This window comes from Hyla sarda, chromosome 7 (genome assembly GCF_029499605.1).
Source record: "Hyla sarda isolate aHylSar1 chromosome 7, aHylSar1.hap1, whole genome shotgun sequence".
Lineage (NCBI taxonomy): Eukaryota > Metazoa > Chordata > Amphibia > Anura > Hylidae > Hyla > Hyla sarda.
Genome location: NC_079195.1, coordinates 189,589,234 through 189,611,118, shown reverse-complemented (window position 1 = coordinate 189,611,118; position 21,885 = coordinate 189,589,234). Strand labels below are relative to the sequence as shown.

Sequence of the window (21,885 nt, the reverse complement as noted above, 5' to 3'; positions counted from 1 at the left end):
CAAGCAGAAGCGACATGGTATCTTCCCAGCAGCAGAAGGGAAATTCTTAGACTCTGCTCCCAAGTTTGGCCCAAAGTCAAACCAGTAGGTGGCCTAGCAGGTCCACATCCATTGAGGCATTACAATAACTGATATCATTTTCTTGGAAAATGCCAATTATATAGTAGCTATATTACAACAAATATCATGAGACCCTATGTGACTTACTTGTGGGGTTTTGGATATACTGTATCACACCTAATTTGTTAAGCTGGAAAAACTAATAGTTTCCCACTAATTCTCTAGAGTAAAATTAGTTATTTCTGTACTCATATTAGACTAGTTTCATGTATAGCATTTTTAGGGAAAAAAGCATTCCACACAAGAAAGCATTCCATTTCATAAGTGTGCATTCGTTTTTAGACAAAGATGTCTACTCTTGATTACACAAATTTAAAGGGGTACTCCACCCCTAGACATCTTATCCCCTATCCAAAGGATAGGGGATTAGATGCCCGATCATGGGGGTCCCACACCTGGGACCCCCGCGATCTCTGTGCTTCACCTGGCTTTCGTTTAGAACGCTAGGTGCGGGCGGCGGGGGTCATGATTAATGTTGAGCGGCATAGGCCATATTCGAATTCGCGAATATTCGCGAATATATGGACGAATATTCGTCATATAATAATCGCGAATATTCGCATATTCGTAATATTCTCGTTTTATTTTCGCATATGCGAAAATAACATATGTGAAAATTTGCAAATACAAAATTAGCATACTAAAAATTCACATATGCGAAAGTTAGCATATGCTAATTTTCGCATATGCGAAAATTCGCACACCAGTCTCACACAGTAGTATTAGAGCCTTCTTTACACCACACAAGCTGGAAGCAGAGAGGGGTGATCACTGTGATGTGTACTGTGAAAAAAAAAAAAAAAAAAAAAGAATATTCGTAATTACGAATATATAGCGCTATATTCGTGAATATTCGCGAATTCGCGAATATGCGATATTCGCGAATAAAATTCGTATTGCCAATATTCGTGAGCAACACTAGTCATGATGTCACGGCCACGCCCATCGTTATGTCATGCCATGTCCCCTCAATGCAAGTCTATGGGAGGGGGCGTGGCAACTGCCACGCCACCTCCCATAGACTTGCTCTTAGGGGGCGTGGTGTGACATCACTAGGGGGCATGGCGTGATGTCACAACCCCCGCCGCCCGCTCCAAGCATTCTGAACAAAATGTTTCAAACACTGGGGCAGCAGAGTACCCCTTTAAGGGGTTTCTGGTTTGTAAATATTCTGCACAATGCCATAAGAACACACAGAGTGGTCCCATTATGTAAAGTAGCCACATTAACAGTATCAACTGTCATAGAGTATATAAGTTAACAACATTATTACATTTATAATGTCTGCAGAGTGCCACTTATTATTCATGACGAGGATGGGAGAGATAAAAAAAGAGAGAGATAGGGGGCGCTCCCTAGTAGCGTATATCGACTCGGTGTGATCCCTCCACCGCATCTAAGTGATATACTCACCTATAAGGTGATGATGTTATGATTCAATGGCTGTTGTGGGTCGTGGTGATCGAGGTTCACTGGGTTGGATAAAAGTAGAGCTGCTTCACTTGGACCGATTCTGGGTTCCCAATGTGGGCCCAGCTTGGAAATGTGAGAGTAAATTGGAAAAGGCGGTCTTGGAGGCACTGCTCAGGGTTGTTCTCAATAAAGTGGACGCAGACCGGCACAGGACAATAATTATTTGAATGAGTAATACGGACAAAGCATTTCGGCACTCAAGTGTGCCTTCCTCAGGTCCAATTTGGCAGTACACTTTTTTGGAGTAGGTGCCTTTAAAAGTGTGCTGGTAGGGATCCTGCCTGTGTAGCGGTGCCGGCATGGTCTGAGCAGCGCCTCCAAGACTAGTGTTGCTCGCGAATATTCGCAATTCGAATATTATTCGCAAATATCGCATATTCGCGAATTCGCGAATTTCGCGAATATAGCGTTATATATTCGTAATTACGAATATTCGTTTTTTTCTTTTTTTTTTTCTTCACAGTACACATCACAGTGATCACCCCTCTCTGCTTCCAGCTTGTGTGATGTAAAGAAGGCTTTAATACTACTGTGTGAGACTGGCGTGCGAAAATGCGCATATGCGAAAATTAGCATATGCAAATCTTCGCATATCCGAATTTTGTATATGTTAATTTTCACATATGTTAATTTTCAGATACACGAATGTTCGCATATGCGAAAATAAAACGAGAATATAACGAATATGCGAATAATCGTGAATATATGAGGAATATTCGTCCATATATTCGCGAATATTCGCGAATTCGAATATGGCCTATGCCGCTCAACACTATCCAAGACCGCCTTTTCCAATTTACTCTCACTAATTACTCTTGTCAGCTTTACTTACTAACAGTCAGCTTATAGAAGGAGCTATATCTTCACAGGAAGCGAAATTTAGCCACTCAGTCGCTACTTCTCCTGGCACCCCTCTGTGTGATCAGCGCCAGCTCAGTGCCTTGGATTGGCGGGAGCGGTCAGTTATTCATAGTTCATCCTGAAAACACTATTGGCTGTGCCAACCTGACTGCTTTGCTGGGAGCCCAAGGGAAAATGTATGAATAAGGAGACAAGGTCGACAGGTCACTTTCCAGTTAGGAAAAAATCCATGGTGCTAGCCATTACCGGATTTTGAGGTTGTGGAATTGTTTGAGGGTCAGGAAGTCTTCAAGGTCCTCATGTACAACTGTTTTCAGCGACTACAATCTCTATGGAACACATTCATCAATGTTTGCTTATGTATTTCTTTTTTTAGCTTTTTTTTTTCTTAAATTTTTTTTGCTTATGTGTGATTTATTAATCAACTGGTTTCAGCCTGTTGATAAATTTCTTTCACATAAGCAATTATTTTTTTTTTTTTTTTTGTTGCTTTGGTAGTGGCTTTTTCTGCTCCATGTCTGAGCTGGAGTAAATTTAGTAGGTTTTTTTCATGCAATGCAACTTTTTTGCGACTTTTCGCAATTGATAAATCTCTGACCACTGCAAGTCAAAAATCACTTTTTGCTTTCGTAAGTAAAATTCTTTTTTTTATGCTTAGGGCACTGCACAATCAAAAAACAGAGTTGTCAAAATTGCGACAATTTTAACCCCTTAAGGACGCAGCCCTTTTTCACCTTAAGGACTGAGCCCTTTTTCACAATTCTGACCACCGTCACTTTACGAATTAATAACGCAAAAACGCTTTTACCGAATATTCTGATTCTGAGATTGTTTTTTCGTGACATATTCTACTTTATTTAGGTGGTAAATTTTTGGCGTTAATTGCATCCTTTTTTGGTGAAAAATCCCCAAATTTCATGAAAATTTTTAAAATTTTGCATTTTTCTAACTTTGAAGCTCTCTAATTGTAAGGAAAATGGATATTCCAAATAAATTTCATTTTTCTTCACAAATACAATATGTCCACTTTATGTTGACATCATAAAATGGACATGCTTTTGCTTTTTGAAAAAATTAGAGGGCTTCAAAGTAGAGCAGCAATTTTCAAAAATGTCATGAAAATTGCTAAATCTGAAGGGACAGATGCTACAGAACTACAACTCCCAGCATGCCTGGGCAGTCGAGGCATGCTGAGAGGTGTAGTTTGGCAACATCTGGAGGGCTACTGTTTGGGCACCACTGTAACAGTGGTCTCCTAACTGTGACCCTCCAGATGTGGCAGAACTACAACTCCCAGCATGCCCAGACTGGGCATGCTGGGAGTTGCAGTTTGGCCCCCCTAGTGGTTACCACAGTAAAGATCGATTTACTTTCCCTTTCAATTACCCCCCCCCCCCCCACTGTCGATTCCCTACCTGAGCAACCCCCTGTCCTGCGCTGTCATTGGTCAGAACTCCGTTCTGAGTAATGGCAGGGGATAGGAGGAGATCGCAGCTTTGCGACCTCACTCCTATCCTTTAGGCTGATCGGGGCTGTTGCTGGCAGCTCCGATCAGCCCTATTTTCCGGGTGATCGGGTCACCAGAGAGCCGATCAGCCCGGAATTGGAGAAAATCGCATGTCTGAATTGACATGCGATTTTCTCCGATCGCCGACATGGGGGGGGGGTCTCAGGACCCCCCTGGGCGATGTGCCAGGGTGCCTGCTGAATGATTTCAGCAGGCATCCGGCTCCGGTCCCCAACCTGCTAGCGGATTTCCCACGGGCGTATGGATACGCCCTCGGTCCTTAAGGACTCGGAATGCAGGGCGTATCCATACGCCCTGTGTCCTGAAGAGGTTAAGCAAAAAAATATAAAAAATACTAAATGCTTTGGTAAACGTCCCCCTATGAGAGTAGGTCCAGACTGGAAAGACTTGTTTCTGGTCCATGGTTTATAGCAGTGTGGTAGCCCTTGGGGGGTGTATGGTAGTGGTGGTATGGTATCGGTAAAGGAGGGGTTAATGTTAACCCTATAGTTCGTGATGCCAGGCTGAGGGCTGGTATGCTGAGTCAATGCTCCGGCCTATCGCTGCCCTTCCCAGTAACGATAGGTGCATGAAATGACTGAAGGTCCACAAAGAGATTGAACTTGAACTTGAACAACTTTACTTAAGTGCTTGCAGTATCCAAGGCACAGTAACAGTCTCATATAAACAGTCCTTATCTTGCTTAGTGACTGGCAGTTGTTGCGGACCTTGAGCTAGTCATACAGTCTCTGAATTTAGGGTAGATATTTGCAGATCTGTCCGGATTTAGGGGTATTATTAGGTCCGGTGATGATGCAGAGTGTCTGGGGATTGATACACTCTAGACTTAGAATTTTTCAGCCATTTCAGCAAGGCTCGGGCCTAACTCACTGCGTTAGTTGCTGCGCAGATCCTTCTCTCATGACAGCCCACGAGGTAAGAAAGAGAAACATGGCCGCCGCTCCCTTATATGGGCAGGGGGCGGGGTGAATCCGATTGGTCCGAACATCTGTCATTCACCATTACAGAGAGTAATGGGATTGCTTACATCACAGGGCCTCCAAAGGTCCTTAAGCTTAATACCATAGAGTTCACCTAGTCACATGACCCGCAGGTCCTGCAAAGCATGAGGCCATGTTCACACGGCAGAATTTCTGTGCCGGATTCCGCAGATTAATTCCACACAGACATTTCGCAGCAGAATCTTATTGAATTCAAGGGGAATCTGCGGCGGAATTTCTGTGTCAGATGTTTCCTGTACGCAAATTCCAATTTCCGCGTCTGCACAAAGAAGAATGAACATGTTCCGCACGGAATGCATAGCTGTCTATGAGATGGCGCATTATTGTGCGGTCCTAGTTTGCGGAGTGCCCGCACGGAGATTCTCCACGCGGACATTCCATAGTCTGAACGTTGTCTTAGTCTTTCACAAGGGGGTATAATTTTGCTAATGCCTGATGCACTGTTCATAGTCATATCATCTGTGAAAACCTAAAAACATGACCTGTTGGGGGAACTTGAGGACCGTGCTCGGGAAACCCTGGTTTTTACCCACACCTAAGTTTTGCCTTATTTGACTATTATAAATACTGTTGTGTGAAAGTGACCTAATTATACAACAGATTAGATGTCTTCCTGGTCACAATGCCTACTTCTCACCTCTGCGCTTCAGTTTCCATTGTGTCATTACAGCAGGAGATGACCTCAGTGTGGACCATCATGGGCTTTATCCTTTCTAAAGCAGGACTAACACCTTTACCCCCAGCCCCCCTAACAATAGTCCATGAGATAACATAAAATAATAGGATGAGATTAGAATTAGGATGTGAACCTAATAAGGAACTGTTCACATGCAGCAGATTTGTTACATTCTATTCCGAATAGCAGTATTTGGAGGATTACTATGTGAAACTATTCTAAAAGCATATTACTAATCCAGGGTTTCCCAACAGGGTGCCTCTAGCTGCTGCAAAACTACAACTCTCAGCATGCCCGGACAGCCAAAGGCTGTCCGGGCATGCTGGGAGTTGTATTTTTGTAACACCTGAAGGAACCCTGGTTGGGAAACACTGCATTAATCACTAGGTCAGGTGTGTTATGCGTCTCATCCATTTTAAGAATTTTCCTTCCCTTCTTTAATACAGGACCGGACTGGGACTGAGATTTGGACCCGGGCCCTAGAAAGCACATGGACTCACCTGCTGCATGTTTGTAGGTTTCAAGAACGCACGGTGAGTGCAGCATTACTATACTGGAACAGCCCAGTCCCATTTATTTAAATGGGATAACCTTTTTTAACCCCTTAAGGACCAGGCCATTTTACACCTTAGGACCAGAGCGTTTTTTGCACATCTGACCACTGTCACTTTAAACATTAATAACTCTGGAATGCTTTTAGTTATCAATCTGATTCCGAGATTGTTTTTTCGTGACATATTCTACTTTAACATAGTGGTAAAATTTTGTGGTAACTTGCATCCTTTCTTGGTGAAAAATCCCCAAATTTGATGAAAAATTTGAAAATTTAGCATTTTTCTAACTTTGAAGCTCTCTGCTTGTAAGGAAAATGGATATTCAAAATATTTTTTTATTTTATTCACATTTCCAATATGTCTACTTTATGTTTGCATCATAAAATTGACGTGTTTTTACTTTTGGAAGACACCAGAGGGCTTCAAAGTTCAGCAGCAATTTTCCAATTTTTCACAAAATTTTGAACCTCGCTTTTTTTCAGAGACCAGTTCAGGTTTGAAGTGAATTTGAAGGGTCTTCCCATTAGAAATACCCCACAAATGACCCCATTATAAAAACTACACCCCCCAAAGTATTCAAAATGACAATCAGTAAGTGTTTTAACCCTTTAGGTGTTTCACAGGAATAGCAGCAAAGTGAAGGAGAAAATTCACAATCTTTATTTTTTACACTCACATGTTCTTGTAAACCCAATTTTTGAATTTTTACAAGGGGTAAAAGGAGAAAATGTATACTTATATTTGTAGCCCAATTTCTCTCGAGTAAGCACATACCTCATATGTCTATGTAAATTGTTCGGCGGGCGCAGTAGAGGGTCAGAAGCGAAGGAGCGACAAGGGGATTTTGGAGAGTACGTTTTTCAGAAATGGTTTTTGGGGGGCATGTTGCATTTAGGAAGCCCCTATGGTGCCAGAACAGCAAAAATAACCCACATGGCATACCATTTTGGAAACTAGACCCCTTGGGGAACGTAACAAGGAATAAAGTGAGCCTTAATACCCCACAGGTGTTTCACGACTTTTGCATATGTAAAAAAAATATTTTTTTTTTCCACTAAAATGTGTGTTTCCCCCCAAATTTCACATTTTTGCAAGGGTTAATAGCAGAAAATACCCCCCAAAATTTGTAACCCCATCTCTTCTGAGTATGGAGGTACCCCATAAGTTGTCATGAAGTGCATTACGGGCGAACTACAATGCTCCGAAGAGAAGGAGTGATATTTGACTTTTTGAGAGCAAATTTTGCTCAGGGGGCATGTCGCATTTAGGAAGCCCCTATGGTGCCAGAACAGCAAAAAAAAACACATGGCATACCATTTTGGAAACTAGACCCCTTGAGGAACGTAACAAGGAATAAAGTGAGCCTTAATACCCCACACGGGTTTCACGACTTTTGCATATGTAAAAAAATATATATATTTTTTTCACTAAAATATGTGTTTCCCCCCAAATTTCAAATTTTTGCAAGGGTTAATAGCAGAAAATACCCCCCAAAATTTGTAACCCCATCTCTTCTGAGTATGGAGGTACCCCATAAGTGGACCTGAAGTGCACTACGTGCGAACTACAATGCTCAGAAGAGGAGGAGCACCATTGAGCTTTTGGAAAGAGAATTCGTTTGGAATGGTAGTCAGGGGCCATGTGCATTTACAAAGCCCCCCATGGTGCCAGAACAGTGGACCCCCCCCACATGTGACCCCATTTTGGAAACTACACCCCTCACAGAATTTAATAAGTGGTGCAGTGAGCATTTACACCCCACTGGCGTTTGACAGATCTTTGGGACAGTGGGCTGTGCAAATGGAAAATTACATTTTTCATTTTCACGGATCACTGTTCCAAAAATCTGTCAGACACCTGTGGGGCGTAAATGCTCACTGCACCCCTTATTACATTACATGAGGGGTGTAGTTTCCAAAATGGGGTCACATATGGGGGGGTCCATTGTTCTGGTACCATGGGGGCTTTGTAAACACAAGTGGCCTTCAATTCCGGACAAATTTTCTCTTCAAAATCCCAATGGCGCTCCTTCTCTTCTGAGCATTGTAGTGCACCCGCAGAGCACTTTACATCCACATATGGGGTATGCTCTTACTCAGAAGAAATTGGGTTACAAATTTTGGGGGGCTTTTTTTTATTTTCCCTTGTGAAAATGAAAAATTTAGGGTGACACCAGCATTTTAGTGAAAAAATTTTTTTTTTCACTTTCCCATCCAACTTTAATGAAAATTTGTGGGGTGTTCAGGCTCACTATACCCCTTGTTACGTTCCGTGAGGGGTGTCGTTTCCAAAATGGGGTCACATGTCTGTATTTATTGTTTTGTGTTTATGTCAGAACCACTGTAAAATCAGCCACCCCTGTGCAAATCACCAATTTAGGCCTCAAATGTACATGGTGCGCTCTCACTCCTGAGCCTTGTTGTGCGTCCGCAGAGCATTTTACGCCCACATATGGGGTATCTCCGTACTCAGGAGAAATTGCGTTACAAATTTTGGTGGTCTTTTTTTCCTTTTACCTCCCGTGAAAATAAAAAGTAAAGGACAACACCAGCATGTTAGTGTAAAAAAAAATTTTTTTTTACACTAACAGGCTGGTGTAGACCCCAACTTTTCTTTTTCATAAGGGGTAAAAGGAAAAAAAAGCCCCCAAAATTAGTAACGCAATTTCTCCCGAGTACGGAGATACCCCATATGTGGCACTAAACTGTTTCCTTGAAATACGACAGGGCTCCAAAGTGAGAGAGCGCCATGCGCATTTGAGGACTAAATTAGGGATTGCACAGGGGTGGACATAGGGGTATTCTACGCCAGTGATTCCCAAACAGGGTGCCTCCAGCTGTTGCTAAACTCCCAGCATGCCTGGACAGTCAGTGGCTGTCCGGAAATGCTGGGAGTTGTTGTTTTGCAACAGCTGGAGGCTCTGTTTTGGAAACACTGCCGTACAATATGTTTTTTAGTTTTTATTAGGGGGACAGTGTAAGGGGGTGTATGTGTAGTGTTTTACCCTTTATTATGTGTAAGTGTAGTGTTTTTAGGGTACATTCACACTGGCGGGCGTTTACAGTGAATTTACGGCTAGGAGTTTGCGCTGCGGTGAAAAATTTGCCACAGCCCAAACTTGAAGCAGAAAACTTATTGTAAACCCGCCAGTGTGAATGTACCCTGTACGTTCACATGGGGGGGGGGGGGGGCCAACCTCCAGCTGTTTCAAAACTACAACTCCCAGCATGTACTGACAGACCGTGCATGCTGGGAGTTGTACTTTTGCAACAGCTGGAGGTACACTGGTTGGAAAACCTTCAGTTAGGTTCTGTTACCTAACTCAGTATTTTCCAACCAGTGTGCCTCCAGCTGTTGCAAAACTTCAACTCCCAGCATGTACTGATCGCCGAAAGGCATGCTGGGAGATGTAGTTAGGCAACAGCTGGAGGGATCGCAACTACAACTCCCAGCATGCAGAGACAGCTGTTTGCTGTTTAGGCTTGCTGGGAGTTGCAGTTTTGCAACATCTGTAGAGCTATAGTTTAGAGACCACTGCATAGTGGTCTCCAAACTGTGGACCTCCAGATGTTGCAAAACTACAACTCCCAGCATGCCCAGACAGCAAACTGCTGTCTGGGCATGCTGGGAGTTGTAGTTTTGCAAGATCTGGAGGTGCACAGTATAGAGATCACTTTGCAGTGGTCTCAGACTGTAGACCTCCAGCTGTTGCAAAACTGCAACTCCCAGCAAGCCTAAACAGCTCTCTGGGCATGCTGGGAGTTGTAGTTTTGCCACATCTGGAGGGTTACAGTTTAGAGACCACTATAGTGGTCTCAGACTGTAGCCCTCCAGATGTTGCTAAGTAACTCACCGGCTTCCGTTGGATCCAGGGAGCTGCGTCGCGGTCCTCTTCTTCCGCCGATCGTCGCCCGCTGCCGCCGCTGATCGTCGCCGCTGCCGTCGCCGATGGGTAAGTGGATCTTCGGCGCCGGTCCCTGTCGGTTTCCCCGTCCTGCCCCGCCTATTGTGGGAGGGCAGGACGGGGAAACCGAAAGTAAACCCCTCCGCCCCCGATCTGCTATTGGTGGTCGCGTCTAGACCACCAATAGCAGAGATAGGAGGGGTGGCAACCCTGCCACCTCACTCCTATCGCTACAGGGGGATCGTGGGTGTCTAGGACACCCGCGATCCCCCTTCTATTCCGGGTCACCGGGTCACCATAGACCCGTATGACCCGGAATCGGCGCAAATCGCAAGTGTGAATTCACTTGCGATTTGCGCCGATCGCCGACATGGGGGGGTCTAATGACCCCCCTGGGCATTTGCGCGGGGTGCCTGCTGATAGATATCAGCAGTCACCCCGGCGCGATCCCCGCCCGGCGCGCGGCGGGGACCGAAATTCCCACGGGCGTACAGGTACGCCCTTGGTCCTTAAGTACCAGGGAGCAAAGGCGTACCTGTACGCCCTTGGTCCTTAAGGGGTTAAAGGAAATCGGTCACCCACACTAAACCCGATACACCAGGCTATAGTGCGGGTGAACAGTTGATCGATGCAGGGTTTGTGACCTACATACGTACCTGTAGTCCAGTGCCCAGTCCCTCTTAAGTTCAGCTTCTTCCAGCGCTAAATTGCGCTCTGGAGGCGGGCACGTCGGTTGGATATGAATATTCATGAACGCTGGTCATGTGAGCGCTCAGTAGGCACAAGCGCTCACATGACCAGTGTTCATGAATATTCAAATCCAGCAGACGGGCCCGCCTCCAGCATGCAATTTAGCGCTGGAAGAAGCCGAACTTTAGAGGGACTGGGCACTGGACTACAGGTACGTATATTGGTCAGAAACCCCGCATTCGTCTCCTGTTCACCCGCATTATAACCCGGTGTATCGTATTTAGTGTGGGTGGACGGGTGACCGTTTTCCTTTATAGGGGTACTCCGGAAGATTAAAAAAAAATGCTTTCAAATTAACTGGTTCAAGAAAGTTAAACAGATTTGTAAATTACTTCTATTTAAATAACGGGTGGGCTGTGACCCTTTTAAAAATCTAAATGGTGGCAATATCAAGAGTCAGGCCCCTAACTATACAATATTGATTATGAGATTGAGGGGATGCAGCAGCACTGGTATAGTGCTACGTACCTTCCAATGTTTTTCCCCTGCACAGCCCCACCTCAGGACTATGCTGCTTCATTCTCAGGATCCATGGGGGTCCTAGAGGCCAGAGAGCTCTGATCATAATATGATGGCATAGTGATATGCCAACATTTCAGAAGATGCTGATACCCCTTTAAGAAGGTAACACATAAAATGAAATTTTCAAGTTTTTCAGGCCCCTTGCCTTGTTCGAGCTGATCACGCCAACGCTCTGTCACTCAGGATAAAGGACATGGGCGGGCGGCGGGGGGGAAACATGCCCACACAGTGCTGAGAAACTAGAACAAGAAGCTGCAAGATTATGTGTGGAGGACTCCCCGTAGAGAAGATGAAGGGGCGAGGCCTGCTAGGGACTCTGAGAGGGAAGATATTGCCGTCTGCTGCTGCACAGTGAACTCATTGCACCATATAGCATACTATAGGCAGTGATTGTAGAGGGGTTGTAGTAGGGGGAGTGCAGCCTACGGGGGTATGGCAGTCTACTTAGGAAGAAAGGTCCACTGACGATACTGGCCCATCTAGAATTTGCCAGAATTGCCAGATGGACAGTCCAGCCCTTAAAGGGTTACTCCGGCGCTTAGACATCGTATGCCCTATCCAAAGGATAGGGGATAAGATGCCTGATTGCAGGGGTCCCGCTGCTGGGGACCCCCGTTATCTTGCACGCCGCACCCCGTTAAAATCAGTCCCCCGAGCGTGTTCGCTCCGGGTCTGATTACTCTCGATCACGGGGCCGGAGCGTTGTGACGTCAAGGCTCCACCCCGTGTGACATCACGCTCCGCCCCCTCAATGCAAGCCTATGGGAGGGGGCGTGACATGACATCACACGGGGCGGAGCCTTGACGTCACAACGCTCCGGCCCCGTGATCGGCAGTAATCAGACCCGGAGTGAAACGCTCCGGGGACTGATTTTAACGGGGTGCGGCGTGCAAGATCAGGCATCTTATCCCCTATCCTTTGGATAGGGCATAAGATGTCTAAGCACCGGAGTACCCCTTTAAAGCATATAACATAAACTGCCACAGATATAATAGCACATCTGCCCCATAAGTGACCAGTATTATAATTGGCACATGGGGTCCTGTTGCAGATTTCGCGTCGGGGCCCAGAAGCAACAAGTTACTTCTCTGATAGTAGGGGGTAGTTTTTGGCACAACCCATAGTGATATCATGATATTTTATTTGGAGATGTATTCAAAGTCCTGCAGGAACACATAGGAACTGAGTTCCTGCACTTTTTTCACAGCAGGAACACCGTTCCCATTAGCAGGAATCCTGCAGGATCAGCCCTTGAGTGGAAATCTTGGGTGAGTTCCCACACTTTTTTCCCAGGACTTGGCCCCTGGATGTATTACATCTTAACTCAGATGTCTAGGGAATCCTTCAGTCTTCAGACCAAGCAGCAGTCTGAGTACGCCTAAGTCATTATTAAGCCAAGGACACGTCCCAATGTCCACGATCTTGCAGGAGATACCAAGTAAAAGGCACTTTCAGTTCCTGGCTGGTTTTCAAGCAAATTGCCATCTTTTTTTTTTTATTAGGACAGAGCTATGGGGGAAGATCAGAAACAGTGCAAATGTAAAATTGACCAGTTGCCCATGGCAACCAATCAGATATCTTCTTTTATTTTTCAGAGGCCTTTTTGAAAATAAAAGAAGCTATCTGATTGGTTGCTATGGGCAACTGGCAACTTTTCTTCTGCCCAGGTTTTAATTAATCCCCTTAAAAGATCTCTGCAGGCCCCTGAGTTTCAGGAGCCATGCCAGAGATCCCTCGCTGTCGTCTTTTTGCAGGTCAAGCCTGTGCTGTCCCTGGCATCAGTAGTTCCACGTTGAACCACCTAGACATTTTTTATAGGAAATACTCCAACTGGCAACTAACAATGACCACAGATATTGCAACATAGGGCAATGTATAAAAATCTGTACATTTTTAGGGTTACCCATAGATAGGATAGATTACCAAAAACGAAAGGAGTCGTCTGATGGTTGCCATGGGCAACACTAATTTTTATTATAACACCTTTTTTTATGCAGGAGGCTTATTGTGTCTTTTAAATGTAGAGAAGGCCCAGTCCTTGATAAAGGGTCAATGACAGCTGGGAAGAAACAGGGCATGAAGAATGGAAATATGGGAGGAGGATATTTAGCCACATGGCATCTCATTGTTATATGATTATGGCAGCTTTCACTATGAAGCTTTCACTTTAGGTCTCTAGGAGTAGGGCCGGGACAACCCTTAGGCTAGGTTCACACAACGGAATCTCTGGGCAGAATTTCTGCCAGAGATTTAGCCGGCGGCACTAAGACCGCATGGACTGCATTGCCGTCACCATAAACGGCAATGCATTTCTGGGTAGATCTTTTGGGAGATCTTTTCAGAAATGCATTGACATCTATGGGGACGGCAATGCAGTCCGCGTGGTCCTAGTGCAGCTGGCTTGATCTCCGGCAGAAATTCTGCCCAGAAATTCCACAGTGTGGACCCAGCCTTAGGGTCTATTCAGACAGCAGAATAAGGCTAGGTTCAGACTACGGAATTTCCGACAGAAATTCAGTCGTAAAATTTCCGTCAGAAATTCCGCTTGCTAAAATGTCTAGTGTAGTGAATGGTTTTCCGTTCACAAATTCACACTTTGGAATTTGTGAAGCGGAAAATCCACTTAGTAAATCCGCTTAGAATTTTCTGCCTGAAGAACTCTTTCTTCAGGTGGAATTCCTCGCGGAACACATTGCAGTCTATGGGAGACTGCAGTGTCCGCGCGGTCCTTATTCAGTCGGCGCAGGCGGAACTCAGAATCTCCGGGCGGAAATTTTCTGCCCGGAGATTCCGTAGTCTGAACCTAACCTTACCGCTTGCAGAATTCCGCCTCTAATTAAAGCCCATAGACTTCTATGGGATTCCGCACTCCCATTCACACTTCTGAATTTCCGCAAGCGGAAATTCAGAAGTGTGAATGGGAGTACGGAATTTCATATAAGTCTATGGGCTTTAATTTGAGGCAGAATTTCACAAGCTGAAATTCTGGAGTGGGAATAGACCCTTAGGCTACGTTCAGACTACGGAATCTCCGGGCAGAAAATTTCTGCTCAGAGATTCCAAGTGCGGCCAGCGCCGACTGAATCTGTCGGCACCAGGACCGCGCGGATACTACAGTCTCCAATAGGCTGCAACGCCATTCTTCAGGTGGAAATTTCCAAGCGGATTTTCCGTTCACAAATTGCGAAGTGTGAATTTGTGAACGGAAACCCATTCACTACACTCTACATTTTAACAAGCGGAATTTCTGCCTGCAATTTCAAAGCGGAATTGCAGGCGGAAATTCCGTAGTGTGAACCTAGCCTTAGGTCTGTAGATCGTACTTAAACATGTGCCGTATTACACATAGGTGAAAAGGACTCGCCTCTCCATTCTCGAGAGGACATAGAATTCCCAGACACTTATGCTATATGTTTTAGGTGGGAATGTCACTTTAATGTCAGGACAGCTGGACAAGAAGTGTTTTTTTTAACAGTAACACCAAACCACCGCCCCCCAATAGCATTGCAAACAAAAAATGAAGCTGAGTACATATTTATATAAAAATTTTTTATTAATTTATAAAAATTTGTTAAATTTAAATAACAGTATAGTATACATAACACAGATGCATTTACCAGAAATACAACACGTCCATATGCTGGTACGACAAGATTTGTGAATCACACACATATACATATATATATATATATATATATATATATATATATATATATATATATATATATATAGTCAGACAAAGATATTGGGTTGCTGCCCACACTCCATTCAAATTCAACAGGTTTCCCTAATTCCTGTTTTCCGGGGGGAAAAAACGGCGTCCAGGAATGTGTCACACATTATACATCGTTTCCTATTTCCTCACATTGTTTTCTCTTTAGTAACTGGATAACATTATTACTAGCGGCAACAGCTCAAATACTTGGCAGCCATCGAGTCCCAGGTGAAAACCATTTCCAGATGATCGACCAATTACTCATCTCGACCGCCATTGAAAAGAAAAAATAACAACATTTTCTTTCCTGGCAGTAGGAAAATAGTCAACCGGACGTGGGGGAGGATGTGACACTTAGCAGCCCAGACACATTGTACAAACATGAACACAAAAGATAGGGATCACAGCGAGACTTCTAGTCTCCTGGAAAAGATGGTGTCAGTCATGGCAATATCCCACATGCAAATAAAAGATTACAGGCATTTGTTAATGTAGGCGCCGCCATATCATGGCCGGTTGGGAATAAGGATTAGGTGCCACGGGATTCCTATACCCATTGGATTCTCTCTCTTCACTGGCTCTACAGTATTCGGGTCACCAACATGGTGGACTCTACTTGGAAGCCTTCGTTCTTCAGTCAATGCCCAGTCCCCAGAATACATGGTGTGGGATATCATGAACCCGGCTCTAGGTTACTCTACTGAGCTCAGTATCTCAGCGATGTCACTTCCATATTGCGTCCTTCATGCCCCTTTCATGTAAAAGTTAATTTTAATTTCCTAATAGACGACTGTGCTAGGAGTTGCTGGTAAAAGGGGGATTTCAAGAATCGGGGGTAGGAGTCCTTTTCCATTAGTATTCTAGTCTGTTCCTGCGCCGCGTCGAAACAATTGCGACAGACGACCGCTACCTGCTGGCGAGTGTGTTCTCTGGTCTGGTGATCAATATTGACCTACGGGGAAGAAAAGACAAGACGTGAGTCTTTGTTGTCGAACCCAAGCAAAGCAAAGAATTCTGCATCGGTTTGGTGATGGTTATAGATGTTACAGAGCTGAGTTTGTCACTGAAGGATGATTTGTGCAGAGTGGAAAAGCAGATCTAATTTCGTACCAAAACAGCACCGCACCTGTCAGGTTGTATGTGGTATTACAGCTTTGCTCCATTGACTTCAAAAGAACTGGGCTGCAATACCGCACACAACCTGATGACAGGAGTGGTGCTGTTTTTTCTTTTTTTTTTTTTCAAGAAATCAGCTGTTTGTTGAATTCTGGATAACCTTTTAAAGGCAATGCAGTAGGCTTACTTGCAATTCTTTTTTAACCTACCTAATGATATCATTAGGCATGTGCATAACAGAACATTGCAGCAGTTCCATAGCATAGCAGAGCCGAGGCAGTGGGTAGTGTATCTAGGACAATGGTTCCCAACCAGGGTGCCATCAGCTGTTGCAAAACTACAACTGCCAGCATGCCCGGACAGCCATTGGCTGTCCGGGCATGCTGAGAGTTGTAGTTTTGCAACAGTGCATGCTACAAATGTAACCAAACACAAACAACGGTTGTAAAGAATGTAGTTAAAAAAAATTATTTGCTAAATGCATTGCTTTTGTGGACAAATTGCGTGGCTCTCCAGCTATTGCTAGACGACAATCCCCCTCATGCTGGGAGTTGTAGTTTTTGCACCAGCTGGAGAGCTGCGGGTTGAGGAACATTGCCTTAGGCTGTGTCTATCTTATACTGTATGGAGAGGATTAAAGGGGTATTCCAGTAAAAAAAATTATTATTATTTTTTTTTTTTCATATCAACTGGCTTCGGAAAGTTAAACAGATTTGTAAATTACTTCTATTAAAAAATCTTAATCCTTCCGGTACTTATCAGCTGCTGAAGTTGAGTTGTTCTTTTCTGTCTGACAACAGTGCTCTCTGCTGACACCTCTGTCGGTCTCAAGAACTGTCTAGAGCAGGAGAGGTTTGCTATAGGGGATTTGTTCCTACTCTGGACAGTTCCTGAGACTGACAGAGGTGTTAGCAGAGAGCACTGTGGTCAGACAGATAAGGACAACTCAACTTCAGCAGCTGAAAAGTACTGGAAGGATTAAGATTTTTTATAGAAATAATTTACAAATCTGTTCAACTATCTGGAGCCATTTGATATTAAAAAAAAAAAATAGTTTTTTTTACATGAATAGTAATAGCCTAGACTGCCTGTTTTTTTTTTTTTTTTTTTTTTTTTTTCGTTATCGTGATTCTAAATATAGCAGAGTATGTTACCTCTCGAGGGGCTCCGGTCTGCAGGAATTCCTGAAATATGCACTGAGCTTTGCCAGAAAGTTTGTTTCCCAATGGCGTCTTTTTGTAGTCTTCGCAGGCTATCCAGAACTCCAGGTTCTCCTCGCTGAATTCTGTCTTTAGGAAAGTGCGAAAGGCTGACAGCCCATCTATAGGACAGACAAAGGGCAGACATTAAGACAGTGACTTTCACTGTACATTTCCTTCTTGTATGACTCCCTAGCCCAGCATTTTCCAACCTGTGTGCCTCCAGCTGTTGCAAAACTACAACTCCCAGCATGCCCAGACAGCCTCTGGCTGTCTGGGCATGCTGGGAGTTGTAGTTTTGCAATTGCTGGAGGCACCCTGGTTGGGAAACCTTGCTCTATCCCCTTTTAATTGTATGTTTTACTACTACATTACCCTGTGCATATATATATATATATATATATATATATATATATATATAATGTAATATAATATACCATAATGTAATGTAGCATACTGTAATATATCTAAAGTGTTTTAACAAACTGTAAAAATATGTCATTATAATCATTTATTCCACTCTGGATTGTGCGCCAACCTACTGTGCAGCGCTGTACAAAACCGACAATCACCCCTAGGCACTATTCTATCCCTCCCAACACCATACTATCATTTCCCAGGAATGTGCATACAGTAAATCTCACCTTTGCTACTAAGCAGCTGGTGAAAAGATTCTTTCCATTTCATGGCTTCTTTCAGACAGTTTCTGCGGAGAGAGAAGGAAGTTTGCATTGAGTCTACAGCCGGAAATTCCCGGAATCTATAATAATGCAATTTACCGCCAATTCTATATGGCCTCGCATGATGGGTTAGGACTTGTTTCGACAAGACCTACTATTATATATATATATATATATATATATATATATATATATATATATATATATATATATATATATATACATACAGGGGTCAAGTCCTGAGGAAAAAAGTGCAGGAACTCACCCAAGATTTCCACTCAAGGGCCGACCCTGCAGAACTACTACTAATGGGAACTGTGTTCCTGCTGTGGAAAAGTGCAGGGACTCCGTTCCCACGTGTTCCTGCCGGACTTGAGCCCTGTATATATATATATATATATATATATATATATATATATATATATATATTTACATAAAAGGACTTGAGAAACGCCAGAGGGGAATAAAAAATAAATAAATAAATGTATCAATAATAATTCAATTTACTGCAGATTCTATCTCGCCTCGCAAGATAGATTGGGACGCGTATGGACAAGAACTATTGCGATGGACTAAACAGAACGGGATGATAAGAATCGACAGCAGAGCGGACAAGTTATTGGCTACGTTTTAAACCGGGGAGCAGCAGATATCTTGTAAATGAATGCTATGTATATCATTACGTCATTGCACTATTTACAAATGGGAATGAATAAAATAAATAAATAACTAAATCCTTAAATAAATAAACAAACAAATGCAAACAAACAAATAAACAAATATTTATGTTTTATCTGCAATTTCTATTCAACGGAAGTGATACAATAAAATCCTCTCCGTCTGTAACTGCTGATAGAGAATGATACTGCAGTCAAGCTGATACCTATACGGTATATTGGCTTAATGATACATTAACTTGCATTAAAAAAAAAAAATGGCGTCACAATTGTATAGATAAAACATGTCAATTTTCCTTAATGAACTTCGCCGCTTATCTGCTTTATGTTTTATATAGTAATATCTAAACAATTAGAAATTTTCCAAGGCGATCGGATCATCTATTGATCGGATCTTTTAGCTTAGTGTTTCCCAACCAGGGTGCCTCCAGCTGTTGCGAAACTACAACTCCCAGCATGCCTGGACAGCCGTCGGCTGTCCAGGCATGCTGGAAGTTGTAGTTTCGCAACAGCTGGAGGCACCCTGGTTGGGAAACACTTTTAGCTCAATTAATAAAAATAAAATAAAATTGCTGCTTGCATAGTAGGAGTCACTTAAGTCATTTCCTTACCTGTTGTTGTCTTTCTTCTTGTACAAGCTGGTTGGCATGAGCTTGTGCCCAACGTCTACTTTGTGAATGAAGGTGCCAATGGAGGATCGAAGTTCTTTGGCTTTATCGCACAAAAAGGCATCAGGATTAAAGGAGTTCAAATACATCATTGTCCTGTGCAGGGCACTGCTCTGTGTCTTCTCTATTCAGTATCCCTGTAAATCCCTAGCACATGTTTGTGCACCACTGGTTCCCCTGACTGAGGGATCCTGCCTTATATCTGTGTGAGCACAAGGCTCAGCCCCCTGGTAGGAGGATCTGAGCCGAAGATTCACAGGAGGAAAAAAAAAAAAACACAAAAGGTTCAAACCTCCTCCCACGCCTGTTGTGCCAGGGCAGATTGTACCGAGCAGATACCCTACTTTCCGCCATTTATTGCAGCTTTTTTTTGTTGATGGAATTATTAAAAGAAAAATCAGAGCATCACATAACCGGAGAAAAAGAATCGGCAGAATAAAGGCCAACGCTGAACGATAAGAACGTATGAATGCGGGCGCCAAAGGGAAACATTATCAGGGAAAAACATATAGAAAATCATTGCACAACTTAACTTTTAATCTATCTATCTATTAATTCACATCTATCTATTCATCAATATCTATTTATCAATCTATCTATCTCATATTTATCTATTTATCTATCTATCTACATCTTGCTATCATATCAGGGAAAACATATAGAAAATCATTACACAACTTAACTCTTTATCTATCTATCTATATCATCTATCTATGTGTCTATCTCATATCTATCTATCTATATCATCTATCTATGTGTCTATCTCATATCTATCTATCTCATATCTATCCATGTATCTATCTATATCATCTATCTATGTGTCTATCTCATATCTATCTAACTATCTATCTCATATCTATCTATCTATCTTATATCTATTTTTCTATCTCAAATCTATCTATTACATATCTATCTATCTATCTCATATCTATCTATCTATTTAATATCTATCTATCTATCTATCTATCTTATATCTATCTATATATCTATTCATCAATATCTATCTATAAATCTATCTACCCATCTATCTATCCATCCATATCTTTCTATCATATCAGGGAAAACATATAGAAAATCATTACACAACTTAACTCTTTATCTATCTATCTCATATCTATCTATCTATCTATCTATCTATCACATATCTATCTATCTATCTATCTATCTATCTATCTATCCCATATCTATCTACCTATTATCCCATATCTATCTATCTATCACATATCTATCTTATATCTATCTATCTATCCCATATATATCTACCTATTATCCCATATCTATCTATCTATCTATCTATCTCCTATCTATCTATCTATCTATCTATCTATCTATCTATCTATCTATCCCATATCTATCTATCTCATATCTATCTATTTATCTATCCCATATCTATCTATCTATCTATCTATCTAATATCTATCTTATATCAATATATCTATCCCATATCTATCTATCTATTATCCCATATCTATCTATCTATCTCCTATCTATCTATATATCTATCTATCCCATATCTATCTATCTCATATCTATCTATCTATCTATCTATCTATCTATCTAACCAAAGAATAAGTTGGCCAGCACTATTGATTCCAAACTATTATATGGACCTGGCTTACAGGTGCAGGCTGCTGGGCTAAATATACAGCAACAGGAGAATACAGCAGCACACTGCAAGCACAAAGATATAGATACAACATGAGTATATAGATGAAACATGAGTATATAGATAAAACATGAAAAGCTATACAGCTGTAGTGCAACAAATGAAAATATGAAATTATGAAACAGTGAGGTACTTAGCTTGCAAATTTGGCGGCCAAATAGCTTGGACCGTTCCACCACGGTAAGGCGACCTCATATTGGGACGGACCCTACACTATGAATATGCCTCTGTGTGAACAGTTCAGCAGGCATTCCAGGATCTGAAACATCCAAGGCACCTTATATACACCTGATAGAGGTGGGTGGGGTGTAAGAGCCAACATGGAGGTAGCCACTCCCCCGCATGTGTAATACAACCAAAGAATAAGTTGGCCAGCACTATTGATTCCAAACTATTATATGGACCTGGCTTACAGGTGCAGGCTGCTGGGCTAAATATACAGCAACAGGAGAATACAGCAGCACACTGCTAGCACAAAGATATAGATAAAACATGAGTATATAGATGTATCTATGGTTTATCTAGATTTTATCATGATTTATCTATATCTTTGTGCTAGCAGTGTGCTGCTGTATTCTCCTGTTGCTGTATATTTAGCCCAGCAGCCTGCACCTGTAAGCCAGGTCCATATAATAGTTAGGAATCAATAGTGCTGGCCAACTTATTCTTTGGTTGTTTTACACATATGGGGGAGTGGCTACCTCCATGTTGGCTCTTACACCCCACCCACCTCTATCAGGTGTATATAAGGTGCCTTGGATGTTTCAGATCCTG

The 21,885-nt window shown here is 42.8% G+C and overlaps 1 protein-coding gene and 1 long non-coding RNA gene across 2 annotated transcripts in view; one reads left to right on the top strand and one right to left on the bottom strand.

The window, feature by feature from the left end:
* LOC130282931 (uncharacterized) overlaps window positions 1-19,252 on the top strand; it is a 70,582-nt gene extending 51,330 nt beyond the window's left edge. The window contains exons 4-5 of the long non-coding RNA XR_008846555.1: window positions 6,106-6,192; window positions 18,613-19,252. This is a non-coding gene — a long non-coding RNA (uncharacterized LOC130282931). The remainder of the gene's footprint in view (window positions 1-6,105; window positions 6,193-18,612) is intronic.
* On the bottom strand, window positions 15,090-20,121 carry RGS16 (regulator of G protein signaling 16). Its single transcript, XM_056531931.1, has 4 exons — window positions 19,389-20,121; window positions 18,065-18,126; window positions 17,376-17,542; window positions 15,090-16,057 (listed from the first exon to the last, which is right to left on the bottom strand). The coding sequence occupies exons 1-4, from the start codon at window positions 19,535-19,537 to the stop codon at window positions 15,860-15,862; spliced, it is 576 nt and encodes a 191-aa protein (XP_056387906.1). The 5' UTR covers window positions 19,538-20,121; the 3' UTR covers window positions 15,090-15,859.
* Between the last annotated feature and the right edge of the window lie 1,764 nt (window positions 20,122-21,885).

What these genes read in the sequence shown, in the direction of transcription:
- RGS16 (XM_056531931.1), bottom strand. Translation starts at nt 19,537, where the DNA reads ATGATGTATTTGAACTCCTTTAATCCTGATGCCTTTTTGTGCGATAAA. An exon ending in AAGAAGAAAGACAACAACAG is followed by an intron (nt 18,127 to 19,388) that starts GTAAGGAAATGA and finishes CTCTCTCCGCAG; the next exon opens with AAACTGTCTGAAAGAAGCCA. An exon ending in AGACCGGAGCCCCTCGAGAG is followed by an intron (nt 16,058 to 17,375) that starts GTAACATACTCT and finishes TCTTCCCCGTAG; the next exon opens with GTCAATATTGATCACCAGAC.